Source organism: Symphalangus syndactylus, chromosome 14, assembly GCF_028878055.3.
Source record: "Symphalangus syndactylus isolate Jambi chromosome 14, NHGRI_mSymSyn1-v2.1_pri, whole genome shotgun sequence".
Lineage (NCBI taxonomy): Eukaryota > Metazoa > Chordata > Mammalia > Primates > Hylobatidae > Symphalangus > Symphalangus syndactylus.
In genome coordinates, this window is record NC_072436.2 from 8,040,756 (window position 1) to 8,055,221 (window position 14,466).

At 53.1% G+C, this 14,466-nt stretch overlaps 1 protein-coding gene across 3 annotated transcripts in view; it reads right to left on the reverse strand.

The window, feature by feature from the left end:
* The window catches only part of TBCD (tubulin folding cofactor D), a 195,197-nt gene that overhangs the window by 39,303 nt on the left and 141,428 nt on the right, over positions 1-14,466 (reverse strand). For 2 of the 3 annotated variants that reach the window (XM_055240525.2, XM_063617093.1), the window contains 3 exons: positions 10,797-10,882; positions 4,237-4,317; positions 714-787 (listed from right to left, as the gene is read on the reverse strand). In XM_055240525.2, the coding sequence (XP_055096500.1) occupies positions 714-787; positions 4,237-4,317; positions 10,797-10,882 (241 nt within the window). The remainder of the gene's footprint in view (positions 1-713; positions 788-4,236; positions 4,318-10,796; positions 10,883-14,466) is intronic. The other variant, XM_063617094.1, reaches the window with a different exon arrangement.

The window sequence follows — 14,466 nt, forward strand, 5'->3', positions numbered from 1 at the left end:
CCAAGTAGGAAAAAACAAGACAGAACAAACAGGATTTCTCTCTTCACCGATGAAGTGTGAAGTGCAGACTTAGCTGAGCGGTTCCAAGGTGATGTTAGTCCTGGGGAGACTTTGAGTCTCCCATTCAGGCCCTTTCTTTACATGCTGCCCAATTCCAAAGTGCATTCACACGTGGCAGGTGCACACAGGTCACCCAGAGACCAGGGAGTGTCGTGTGGCAGGTGTGAGTCACCCAGAGACCAGGGAGTGTCGTGTGGCAGGTGTGAGCCACCCAGAGACCAGGGAGTGTCGTGTGGCAGGTGTGAGCCGACCAGAGACCAGGGAGTGTCGTGTGGCAGGTGTGAGTCACCCAGAGACCAGGGAGTGTCGTGTGGCAGGTGCAAGTCACCCAGAGACCAGGGAGTGTTGTGTGGCAGATGCGAGCCAACCAGAGACCAGGGAAGCAGCACTGCGTGTCAGGCGTCCGGCGGGACCATCACGGGCCCCGGTGTACGTAACACAGTTCAGCGGCTCCCTGCCCTACAGACGGACACACTCACCGCATCCGTCCTCAAAGCCTATCCCCCGATCAAGTCCACAGCTCATTCCTCAGATGCTTCTCACCAAGACAGAAGCACAACCTTATTTTCAGCCCCCAGCCTTTGAAACCAGCAAACCGGGCCTTTCTGCGGTGCGTGCGCGGTGCCTGCAGGCCGGCCGGGACACACACCCACCTTGCGTGGCGCTGAACTCAGGTGCTTGCTGGGCCAGGTTGTGCAGTGCCTTCGCAGCCAGCTCTCGGATGACCCTGAGAGTGAGGAAAGAATGTCGTGAGTGCCTTCATTTTGAAGATTCTAGCTTTATTCAATTCATAAAAAGAAAGTGAGGGAGACGGCACACGAGTCCTCAACCGGCCACTTAGCAGAGGCTCACTCACTCACACACACGAACCAGCACAAGAACCTCAGACAGTCCACCACAGCCAGGTCACATGGATAACCACGGTTCTTCTTGGGACACAGCTGCCTTTCCTTCTCAGGGCCAGGTGGCAATTCGGTCTCCAGCCTCCCCACCCCTACGCTACTCTGAGGTTGTGAGTCTGAGACAGGGCCACGTGAAACCACCCCTCCATGGATTACAAGGGGTGAACAGAAGGAATTTCCTAAGGCTCACCCACCAAATCTGGGGCACATATCCAATAACTGCCTCATCAGACACACACTGAAAGCACCCAACGGTTGAACACGGGGATAGCGAAAGGCTGACCTAGGACCGGCTCAAGAGGCCGGAGCCCCTCCTGAGCCCACCTCTCCTTCCAGAGCTCCACGCAGAGGCAGAGGGTCAAGCCGGGAGCAACCTGCAGAGCCCATGCCCCCGCCCCTCCAGACCCAGATGGAGCAGCAAGTGGTCATGACTTAAAATCATCATGAGGGTGACCATGTAACAACAAAGAAGCAGAATGTGAAGGTGAAAACATGCAGAAGGCGGGTGTCTGTACTCTATTTAAAAACACCAAACCCACAGCACCACAGTGAAGCAAGGCACAACGGCAGACGCCCGCGCTGGCAGCACCACCTGCCACAGCCCCTCCGGTGTCGGCCAAGGGCCCTGCTCAGGGTCCACTTCTAATCTAACAGTAAACAAAGAGCTCTTCGAGGCAGGTGGCGTCTCATGTGCCAGGAAACTCCACACCCTGAGCAACACCCAACTGCATGCTGTCTATAAGACCATCTCCTGCAACTGAGGGAGCGGAAAAGACAAAGCACCTGAGAAGCGGAGGCGATGCCGTCCCAGCCGCAAGGACGGCCCTCAGCTAAGAATGGTTTTCACATTTTTCAAGGGTTACATAAACTAAAAAAAATAAAATAAAGCAAAGCGTATGGAACAGAGATCTACCATGTTTATCTAGCCCTTTAAAGAAAAGGCTTGCCAACCCAGGTACTACACCAGTCATCAGTTACTTTAAGGCGAGAAATCTAACATGAGACAATGAGGGCCGTTCCACAAAGATAAAGGGTCAATACCTTAGGAAGAGACAAAAACCGAAAGTGTATCTGCCTCCAGTAAGTGACCCCACCCAAAACACGTGGAGGAAAGGCCGACAGAACTGAGGCAGAGACAGACAGCAACAGCTGGAGAGTCCCACAGCTCCGACACCAAGGGCATATGTACCAGCTAGAGAGTCCCACAGCTCTGACACTAAGGGCATATGTACCAGCTGGAGAGTCCCACAGCTCCGACACTAAGGGCATATGTACCAGCTGGAGAGTCCCACAGCTCCTACACCACGGGCACAGTACCAGCTGGAGAGTCCCACAGCTCCGACACCAAGGGCATATGTACCAGCTGGAGAGTCCCACAGCTCTGACACCAAGGGCATATGTACCAGCTGGAGAGTCCCACAGCTCCGACACCAAGGGCATATGTACCAGCTGGAGAGTCCCACAGCTCTGACACTAAGGGCATATGTACCAGCTGGAGAGTCCCACAGCTCCGACACTAAGGGCATATGTACCAGCTGGAGAGTCCCACAGCTCCGACACTAAGGGCATATGTACCAGCTGGAGAGTCCCACAGCTCCGACACCAAGGGCATATGTACCAGCTGGAGAGTCCCACAGCTCCTACACCAAGGGCATATGTACCAGCTTGAGAGTCCCACAGCTCCTACACCAAGGGCATATGTACCAGCTGGAGAGTCCCACAGCTCCTACACCACGGGCACAGTACCAGCTTGAGAGTCCCACAGCTCCGACACCAAGGGCATATGTACCAGCTTGAGAGTCCCACAGCTCCGACACCAAGGGCATATGTACCAGCTAGAGAGTCCCACAGCTCCGACACCAAGGGCATATGTACCAGCTTGAGAGTCCCACAGCTCCTACACCACGGGCACAGTACCAGCTTGAGAGTCCCACAGCTCCTACACCACGGGCACAGTACCAGCTTGAGAGTCCCACAGCTCCGACACTAAGGGCATATGTACCAGCTGGAGAGTCCCACAGCTCCGACACCAAGGGCATATGTACCAGCTGGAGAGTCCCACAGCTCCGACACTAAGGGCATATGTACCAGCTGGAGAGTCCCACAGCTCCGACACCAAGGGCATATGTACCAGCTGGAGAGTCCCACAGCTCTGACACTAAGGGCATATGTACCAGCTGGAGAGTCCCACAGCTCTGACACCAAGGGCATATATCTGTAACTTTGGTTTTAAAGATGTTATTGACTAATTGGCTGATACAACTGACAAATTAATTAATTTTCCCCAGATTGGGTTTAGGGGACCTTGTACCCTAATGGAGAGAGTTTTGTTGTAACATTTGCAGGGACACCCCGAGTGTCAGGAACTCACACCCTTCTCTGTAAGCGAATGAAGGGAGGGTCTTCCCCCAGCAGCCCGAGTGCTACCCAGGAGTTCCTTTCCCAGAGGCTCCCAGTCCTGAGGGCCCTGCCTGGACCACGGCAGGCAGCCGGGCCGCTCCCCAGGCAGCAGGACCACAGCAGGCAGCCGCGCCGCTCCCCAGGCAGCAGCAAACGCATCCCCCATGGATCAGAAAGGACCTCCTCCACGTCACACCAATTCTGAAACTGAGATTCTGGACTCGCACCCTCACAAAGCCACCTCCACCCACAGGCACCTGCCGCTCCTCAGGGCTCCCGTGAGGAGTGCCACAGCACGGCACTGTCCTAGGAGGGGACCCTCTGAGCTCCTCGGGGCGGCAGTCACAGCACTAACGCTCTGTTTATGCTCCAGACCACACTTCACTTTTCCTTTCTGAGACACATTTAACTGCCTATGAAATGCGAGGAAACGCTGAAGCTGCTACTGTAATGATGAAAACGGCCACTAAAAACTGCTGGGCTCCCAGCGCACAGCGCAGAAAGCACCTGTGGAGCCACATGGAGCACAGTCAGCGGGAAGCACTGCTGAGGGAGACGACGCAGGCTCCGCCTCCAAGTGACGCCCGCGCCCCCTCGGACGGCAGCGGCACTCCACAACACGCCAGCATGGGCATTCGCACGGGAACACCGACACGTCGGACACACTGGACCAAGCTCTCCAGAAGGGGAACTGGAGACAGACCGTGACCCAACACATCCGGCATGAAGACTGGAATTCATATTACTTCTCAGAAGTTATTTTAAAATATGACATCCACAGTGAGAAAATACACTCAAGGCTTATAAGCTCAACTGAATCTCTCCTTTGGGTGGGGAAAAAAAACTCTTAGAAAAACAAAAACAGACAACCTACCCATCCCAGTGGTTGATCTTCATGGTAACCAGGTGCTCTATCATTGGCTGGGTGTACTCAGGAAAGCCGGCAATAAACACACTGGAAAAGACAGCACGGAGAGGTGGTGAGACGTGGAAGAACGAGAACTCACTGCCTGTGGGTGAGAATTCTGCACAGTTACTTTCAAAGCCAGTTTGTCCATTTCTTCAAATCTACCACATGATCCAGCCATTCCCTCCTGAGCAGTTACCCAAAAGAAAAGAGCATTTGTGCACACACGGGCTTTACACAAACGTGCACATAGCTTCATGTGTAACAGTGAAATCTGGAAACCGCCCTGACATCATCTACAGGGAAAACAAACCGTGGTTGATCCACACAATCGAATACTCAGCCGCAACACACACAATCTGAATCTCAACTACCCTAAGCCAAAGAAGCCTGACAAAACGAGTGCACACAGCTTTGTTCCATTCACACAAAATTCAAGGACCTGCAAACTCATCTACACCCACAGAGGCAGATCAGTGGCCTCAGGGTGGGGGAGGACCGAGGCGGGAATTACAGGCAGCAGACACGGGGAGGCTCCAGGCTGATGGCTGTGCTCAGGCCTCACAGCCTACGTCACACACAGCAAGCTGCGCGCTCTGGTTAGCGTGTGCCAGCTGCACCTCAGTAAAGCCCTGCACGCTATATACAGTTAACATGTGCCCATTATGCCTCGGCAAAGCCGTTAAAAACTTTTAAGAAAATCAAAAGGCAAGCTGACTTGTACCAGAATATATAAAGATAAACCCCAAACAAAAAATTGGTACAAAATTTGTACAAAAACATCACAAAAGAAAATAAATAAAAGGCCAATAAACACATGAAAAGATGTCCAATGTCAGTATTCAGCCAGGAATGCTAATTGTTAATTCATTACCGCCACTCGAATGGGTAAATATTAAAAGACTGGCAAATACCAAGCGTTGGCACAGATGTGGGAAAACCAGAGCCTGCATACGTTCTGGTGAAAGTACAAGATTATACAGCCACTTTGCAAAACAGTTTGACAGTTTCTTATAAAGTTAAATATACAAAAATTCTCTTCTAACTCTTCATCCAAAAGAAATGAAAATATGCATCCACGTGAAGATGATTTCTAAATAAATATATACAACTGCTTTATTCATCACAGCCAAAAATTCAAAATAACCTAAATGTCAGGCAAACTCACAGAAAAGTTGTATAGCCACAGAACAGTGCATACAACTCACCAACATAAAAGAGGTGCAGACACACGCGCTGCGACACACGAGCTGAGGACACACACGCTGAGGACACACGCGCTGCAACACACAAGCTGGGGACACACGCTGAGGACACACGAGCTGCGACACATGAGCTGAGGACACACAAACTGAGGACACACGAGCTGCGACACACGAGCTGAGGACACATATGCTGAGGACACACAAGCTGAGGACACACGCGCTGCGACACACGAGCTGAGGGGACACACGCTGAGGACACACGAGCTGCGACACATGAGCTGAGGGGACACGTGCTGAGGACACACGCGCTGCAGACACACGCTGTGGACGGGCCCCAGGCACACTACGCTGAGCAAAGAACACTGACACACAGGAGTGTGTTCCCTCTGGTTCTATGGATACGACTTTCCCCGAGGGGCAGCCCCGCTCCACGTTGAGGGCAGGGCAGCGGCACACAGGCTGGGAGGAAGGAGTGTTGGCCGTGGAAGTGGCGGGAGCTCCACTCCCAAGGAAGATGCAGGTGATGCAGGTGGACACACTGTCAGCCCCTCCACAACTATCCACTCCATACGGGGGCAGCTGAAAGCATGTAAATTATGTCTCAAAAATAAAAGTTACATCTTGTGAAAACAACACTGAAGACTTCCAAAAAATAATCTCCAAGTAGGATATGCCTTTCTAACTATGACTCAAAACCCAAAGCCATAGAAGAAATCGATCCCTACAAACACACAGGCCGAACAAAGTCTACCAGGAAAACACCAAAAACAAAGTCAAAAGTCAAACAACAAATCTGGAAAAAACATCCACAATTGGTCTTACCAACGGGAGGCTTCCCTAAGATAAACCAGTCCTTCTGAATCAATAAAAAAAAAACATAATGTAGTAGAAATATCATCAAAAAGTTTACAGAAAACACACACACACTTCAACCATCTGAAGCGGGTGTTCAGCCTCCTGCACATAGGACAAGAAAACGAAGCCTCTGCTCAGCTGTCCAACGGCCCAAGCCCCAGGGTCTGCAGCCAGAGCTGCAGGAAGCAGCCGTGTGCTCACACCAAAACCAAGAACCGTGCTGTGTGCTCACACCAAAACCCACGGGGGCTCAATGCTCACGAAAAACAGAAAACCAGCCAGGGAGAACAGAGCCGTGCCGTGTGCTCACACCAAAACCCACGGGGGCCCCAAGCCCCTCAACTGTGGGGCATCCATGCAGCGGGAACCACTGAGGAACCCTGAAACACAGGCAGCTGATGAGGCAGGGAGTGGATGAAGGAAGCTACCTGCACGGATTCTAAAACGGTGGAGCCCCAGTGACAGGTGGTCAGTCAGGACAGCGCCTCCTGGAGGGACGCTCATGTGCACCACATTGACCACGGTGGTGGTCATTCAACAGCTCACATCTGCCAAACCCGCTGCCACACTTAAACCCATACTGAAAACTGGCGATTTTACTATACGTAAACTCTACGTAATAAAGTAGATGTACAAAGATAAAGCTGACTTTTTTTTTTTTTTTGAGATGGAGTCTCGTTCTGTTGCCCAGGCTAGAGTGCAGTGGCACCATCTCGGCTCACTGCAACCTCCGCCTCCCGGGTTCAAGTGATTCTCCTGCCTCAGCCTCCCAAGTAGCTGGGACTACAGGCGTCCGCCACCACGCCTAATTTTTGCATTTTTGGTAGAGACAGGGTTTCACCATGTTGGCCAGGATGGTCTCAATCTCTTGACCTCGTGATCTGTCTGCCTCAGTCTCCCAAAGTGCTGGGATTACAGGTGTGAGCCACCGTGCCCGGCCCAAAGCTGATTTTTTTTTAAAAAAAAGGCTTTGACTTAGGGAATATACAGGATACTGAAAGGGAAAGCCACAGAGCAGGAGGAAATACGTAGCAAGGAAGCATCTGAAAAAGGAATTGTATGCAGAATGCATGAAGAATTCTCAAATTCTCAACAGGAAGAAAACGACTAACCTAATAAATAAATGGGCGAAAGATTTGTTAAACACACCCCTGAAATGGATGATGACTGAAACTGCATCATCGGTCACTAGAACACAAGTTAGTCAGCTGCTCCCACACCCCCACAACAGTGGCCAAGCTTGAAAGACCAACACCCCCAGCGCTGGCAAGGACCCCGGATCCCAGACCCCGAGCTCATCCAGCACCGGGGGTGCGTGGCACCATCACATTGAAAGCCATGTGGCCATTTCGTAAGAAGTTACAGGCAGGGTGTGGTGGCTCACGCCTGCAAGGCCGGCATTTTGGGAGGCCAAGGCAGGCGGATCACTTGAGACCAGGAGTTCAAGACCACCCTGGGCAACATGATTTGTCGTCTCCACAAAAAAATACAAAAATCAGCCCAGCGTGGTGGCGTGTGCCTGTAGTCCCAGCTACTTGGGAGGCTGAGGTGGGAGGATCGCTTGAACTCAAGAGGTCAAGGCTGCAGTGAGCCGTGATTGCGCCACCAGACTCCAGCCTGGGTGACAGGGCAAGTCTCTGTCTCAAAAGGAAAAAAAAAAAACAGACAGCACAGCCACCCAGCTCTGGGCATCTATGCCAGAGAACAAGAGTGCAGGCCCAAAGACAGACGTGTACACACATGTTCACCGCAGCTGTACCTGTGACAACCCAGACGGGACACTGCCCAGAAACCCCTCACCAGGTGAGTGGAGACAGACGCCGTGCACCACACCCCTGGCCCTGGAGGCTCCGCGGACCGTCCCCACAGGCGGACAGTCTGCAGGAAGCATGGAGCAGAGGAAGCCAGTGTGAGTAAGGAGGGTGCCCACTGCCTGAACCCACTCACACAGAGCTTCGGGAAACGCAGACACAGCTGCAGTGACAGCAACAGACCGGGATGCCTGAAGAATGGGGTGTGGGAGGGGAGGGACCCCAAAAGGGAAAGGGGAAACCTGGGTCTTTTCTCATCTTGATTGTGGTGATAGGTACGAATTTACAGATGTTAACGTTTACAAAAATGTACCTATTGAACATGCACAGCTTACTGCGTATCATTTACACCTCAACGAGGCTGTGATGATAAACAGGAGAGCGGGGCGACGGCTGGTCCTCCCTTCCTCCTCGTCTCACCCCACAGACTTCACGGGGTGCCCTTCCGTTAGTTCAATCCCAGTCTGTGTGTCCGAAACTCCCATTTGCAAACATCTCCGTGTCAGCACGGCTGATGCTTCCTCGCAGGTCAGCACATGCAAGCTGAGCCCCCAACCTCCTCACACTCAACGACACTGTCGCCCTCAGCTGTGCCCTCCACCTGCGGAGTGATGCCAACACTGCTCTGAGACCCTCTGTAATGCCCTGACGACTCCCACCTTCCTCCAGTGGGCACACCTCCAGGGCCCCAGCCCTCTCCCCTCTCCCGAGAGCCCCCAAGCCCTCTCCTTATTTCCAGTCACCAAATACAGCCACCGTGATATGTTCAAAACACAGACCTGACCATCAAAGTGCCATGACCTCAGGACAATCCACACTCTTCACTATGGCTCAAAGGCCCCCAACAGCTCCGCGCCAGGGCCCAGGGCCCTGCTAACTCTCCTCCCTGCTGGGCTGTGCTGAGTCCCATGCCCTCTGCTGAACAGGACCACTGCCTCCCTCACCCCAAGGTCCAGGCTGACAGCAGGACCCTGCCTCGGGTGCAAGGGGGGCCCCATGGTGCTAGGGTGCAGCCATGACTGCCGGTCCCCGTGATGCCGCCCTCAGGATTGGAGGGGCCTGCCTGCCGGTGCGTCCTCACAGGTGGCATCTGGTCTGCACGCAGGGCCTGGCATCGTGAGGAAGCCAAACAGACTGGGGAAAGACATGCCTGGACCCAGGTCTTGTGTTGGCAAATGTTTTTACAAAACACACACAGCAAATTACATGCGAGTTTTAGGCAGGCTTAGAAACCTCAGCAACAAGGGAAATATGCTGAAGCTTCCCACAGCTGTCAGGTGTGTTACCCAGGAAACTCGGGAAAAGGTGGTAGATTTTCTTTTTCTTTAGTGGAGTCTCACTGTGTCACCCAGGCTGGAGTGCAGTGGTGCAATCTTGGCTCACTGCAACCTCCACTTCCTGGGCTCAAGTGATTCTCCTGACTCAGCCTCCTGAGTAGCTGGGATTACAGGCACCCGCCACCACGCCTGGCTAATGTTTTTATTTTTAGTAGACACGGGTTTCACCAGGCTGGTCTCAACTCCTGACCTCAGGTGATCCACCCGCCTTGGCCTCCCAGAGTGCTGGGATTACAGGTGTGAGCCACCGCATCGGGCCAGTGTATTTTCCACATAAAATATATGGCTAAGTATTAATAGGAAAGAACTGATAAGGCAAAAAAGGACATTAAATGTTGAGGAAAACTGAAAGGGTATAAAAATATAGATAAGTGTGTTCAAAGATCCCTCCTGGGAAAGAGGCCAAATGCTACATTTTCAAAACTCCTCCCAGGCTGGTGATGGAGAAACGTCCTTTCTGCTCGGTCTACACAGCAGGGCTGTTGGGGAATCGATCTTTAGGGTATTTAATGGTTTATGTTAAAAATGCATCGGGCATGCTTCTTGTCCTAATGTAAAGCAAATAAATCACTTCATAAAGTCACACCCCACTGCACTCCAGCCTGGGCAACAGAGCGAGACTCTGTCTCCAAAAATAAATAAATAAATAAAGTCACACCCTTTTTCACATTTCTGCTGCAATGGATCAACTAAGATCACTGAAGAAACCTCCTCAGTACCTAATTATACAACTAAAACAATTTAATTCTGTAAACTGCAATTAGAGGTGCTAAACATTTGTTTCTAACCTGATTTCTAAAATACCTCTTACTCATTTCATAAACAATCTACAGATAACTTCAACTTCAAAACACTTTCTATTACTGAAACAGAAAAAGAAACAGTCCCTTCTAAGCCAAGATTTCACACTGGGAAAGCACTTACGACATCCAGTAGGGAAGCATCAGGAGGAGGTGCGGCCATGCTTGCAGCTGCTTCCTGTCAAACTCCAAGCCCGACACAGAACCAGCACGGGTAAAACGGGGCGATCAGGAGAAAAATCAGCACTCACGGCAAGGCCACACTCCTGAAGCTGAGCCCCTCTTTAACACGTGAGTAAATGTCCCCTATCTAGCGTAGTAAAGCATGAGGTGTGTCCAATCAACATGAAACACAAGTTTCAGTAACTGTTCCCAATTCCACTTTTAATTTTTCACACAAAAACTATATTCAATTTAGTGGACATTACAGGATGAAAAAAGAAAATGGTGGAAGCTGATTTTTGACATCCAATCTGATTTTAGGATATTCTATTTTTGTGATATACATTAAAAACTTACCTTATAACCAGGAAACAGTTGGATCTGTTACCGACAGCAAAATAGTCAGCTGTGGTCAAAATATCAATACCATGAGGGAAAGTGCCCTAATAAGAAAGTGGAAATGGGGGAAAAAGAAGAATTTGAATGAACAAAAGGCATTTCACCAAGTTCAATAATCATATCCCCAGACATTTACACTCATGAACCCTGGGCCCTGAGGCAGGTGACGAGTGAGCCACACACCACAGACACTGCTCACTGAGGACTTCCACGTCACACCGACTTCCTGACGGTCTACCCAGGCAACACCACGCCAAATCATTGAAACCACTCACTAGTATTTCATCTTTTTCAAACAACTCAAACACTTCCACTTCGGTACGCTGTAAGAGACCTTTCCTGAAAACAGGCACCGTCAACGGTCTTCAGGTCTCCACGGTGTTACAGCCACTGACCTCCATCGGCCCGAGCCCCACGCCACAAAGCTGGTAGGTCAGTGCACACCAGAGCGAGCAGGCCTGGGTCAGGTCAGAGATGCAGCCGCCTGCCCGGTCTACAAAGCCTGGACCAGAGCCCAGGCCTCACTCAGCTGTCCTGGGCAGGCAAGACGTTGACTGGGGGCAGCCGGCCCAGCCGGTTCTTGGGGGTGGTGACAGCTGACCTCAGAAGCATCAAGGACCAGCAACCGCCGAGGCTCTGACATGGGAGAGGCGGCACCTCCTCCCACCCCACCACGACAGCCTCCCAGTGGAGCCCCAGCTCCAGCCCCGAAGCCTACATGGTATTACTGATACCACTCTCAGGTTCCAGGATTTGAAATTCTGGAAACAACATAAATAATTTCCTAAGAAAATACAAATGACAAACTTTAAACCAAACACAGAAAGCTTTACAGCTTAAACCACAGCAGGGTTTTTCAAAGGTCTCCCAAGACTGCCCACCTCCGAGGCCGGGATTCAGATCCTTCCTTGACATCTTTAACACATTCATCACCACCCTGCACTTGATCATTAAAACCTCACACCTTCATGTAACAGCTTCGCAAGTAAACGTAACTGAACAGCCAGCACTCCTGAGAACACCCGGGGCCACATCCCTCCTTCCCACCAGGAGAGGCCGGAATGAGCAGGTACCATGCGGCTTTCTTCCAGCAAATCTCTCCCAAGGGTTACACTGGGAGCTTGGGCTGATAGAGATACCATAAACTTCTGCCTGAGGCTGCTGGAATGGGTGACAGCACGAGCGTCCTTCACTGAACCATGGAACAGGGGAGAAACCTGCACCCAGGTAGGGGTGTTGCGGCTCACTCTGCAGAAAGACAGCAGGTGCCACACCCAGGGAGGTTGCCCACTGGGGTACAACCCCATGTCCCACATCACAGCAGGCAGGAGCCCAGGGAAACGTCCGGGGTGGCCCAGGACCAGGTCTCACCGAGAACAAGAACAAGGGGACTCTGTGCCCAGCATCCCCCCACGGTGAGAACAAAGCAAGACCAACACAGGGGCCAAGGCTCTGTCTAGCCAGGCTAGGGCTGGAACAACAGGCTCCGAGCAGACAAAGGTGGGCTCGGCTGCCCTGAGCCTCAACTTCCTCACCTGTGCAGGGGGAAGTGGGGGACCTGGGTGTGGACCACCACAAGGGCCTGATGCTGGCGGGGGCCTGGCCAGCACTCGCCTGGGAGCAGGGTCATAGGGCTGGAATGTCGGACAGGCCCTGGATGTGGAAGCTGCCCATGGGTTAGTCACAACCTGCTCAAGAGCCCCTGGGCTCAGTGGGGAGAAGGCAGAGACCACTCAGGACCACAGTCTCCAACTCCAGCCAAGATGAGCCTGGACAGAGAAGCTGGTCCCTCGTCTCTGCCCCAAGCCCCCTCTGTGTCCCCCAGGCTGCTCCGCAACCACACCCCATTCCTGCTGCTGTTACCCAGAGGCCTCTACTGTAATGCGTTTCTTACAACTTCATTCCAAATCTGTGTATTAGAAACAGCCTTCTCCAAATCCGAGGGTTTTTAGGCTGCTTCCCTGCATGCTATGTGACACGTCCACTCCCGTTTGCTTTGCCTTGCCAAGTTCTTGACCTTCTTCTCAAATGTTTCTGTCCAACCTCAGCAGGACACGGCCGTGCGGGGCTGGGAGACGCTCCGCACCTGCGCGTCTTGCATTTCTTTCAAAGTCTCTTCAAAATCTGTGCAGCTTCTTCCACGAGGCTCCCGCTGCCGTCCGCATGCTGGTCACTGTGCAGGATGCTCTGAGACTCACACGGCTCAGGCTCAGGACTGAGGTGCAAGAGTCCTGCACCCACGGGAATATCCCATTTTCTGGCTGCTTGCCTGAATTTCGACCAAGTGTAAAGGCCTTTCCTTTCCCTGTCAATCAATCCCCAACCTGAGCTGCCCCGACAAAGGTAACGCGGCTCAAATCCAGCCACACACACAGGGAGGCCGGTCAGCTCAGCTGCAGGGCCCCATGGCTCCCTACGCGACCGGGCTGCTCCTCCCAGGAAGCAGCATCTGGGAACCTGGGACAGAGCGTGACAGCGGAGTGTGCCCCAGGGCCCACCCAGCATCGTTGCCACCCCAGGCTCTGGCCTCAGCACGCCCCTCTCCAGTGGGGGCTCTGGAGGGCTTGGAAGCCCAGGGACGGGGAGACTTCTTCTCCTGGGCTGTCACTTTCCAGGAAGCTGGCAAGTCCCTCGGCTCAGCTGAGTGGTTTCCAACAAGCTCCTCCTTCCTCACAGCAGCCACACTCTCCACTCCAAAGACCAAACCTTGTTCACCTTCTCCTCGGCCTGGGCGGCTCTTGCTGTCTGCACACCCAGGCTCCCCTTCCAAGGCTGGTGTCTCCTCCTAGTGAACTGGCTCCTACCAGGGCGCAGGGCTCTGAACACATGCAGACCCCACGGCACCCCAAGGACGCTGGGAGGGCCTCGGCCACCTCGGGCCAACGAGGAGGTCACACCCCTTCCTGGGCTCCGTCTACAGAAAGCCGCCCACAACATTCACGCTAGGCTCCTCCAGAACCATTTCAATAATAGGCACAAGTGCTCGTCCGCCCGCCTCTCCAGCTGACTCTGGCATCCGGCTTTTCCTTTGGACTCATTTGGCCTCGATGCTTCCACTCCAGGTCAGACACCTTGCCTGGAGGGCTGCCCACAGGTCAGAAGGGTCCGCAGGCCCACGTCCACCCCAGGCCGCCCTACACCACCCGGCCACAGCCCAGACTCCGGCTGCATTTGCTTTGCTGTCCGGGAACTCCAGAGCCTTCTCGGCTGACCTCTTGTTCCCCGCCCAGGTCCAGCCCAGATCCTGGTCCCCTCTCCGGCCTCTGTCCCACTCTCCTGCAAGACCCGACCACACGCCCAAGATGTGACGTCATCACACACAACATGAATAACCTGGGGCCCCCCATTCACAGGCGAAGCTGACCAGTGACCAGATGTCAGGGCCAGAGGGCACAGCAAAAGCAGCCCCAGCATGATGTGGGGGCGTGGGGTCCATAGCTTCTGGGAGCCGACTTCTGGGCCCCTCTACGGTCTGGATGAGGCACGAGCTGACGTCAACAGAGCCAGTTCCTCCTCTGTGTGGGATGAGGCGGGGTCAGGTCTGCATCCCGCAAGGCCAGGCTGGTCCCAGGGACCCGCCCCACCCTGCAGAGCCACATTATGTGGCTCTTGGCAACGCGTAAAGCAC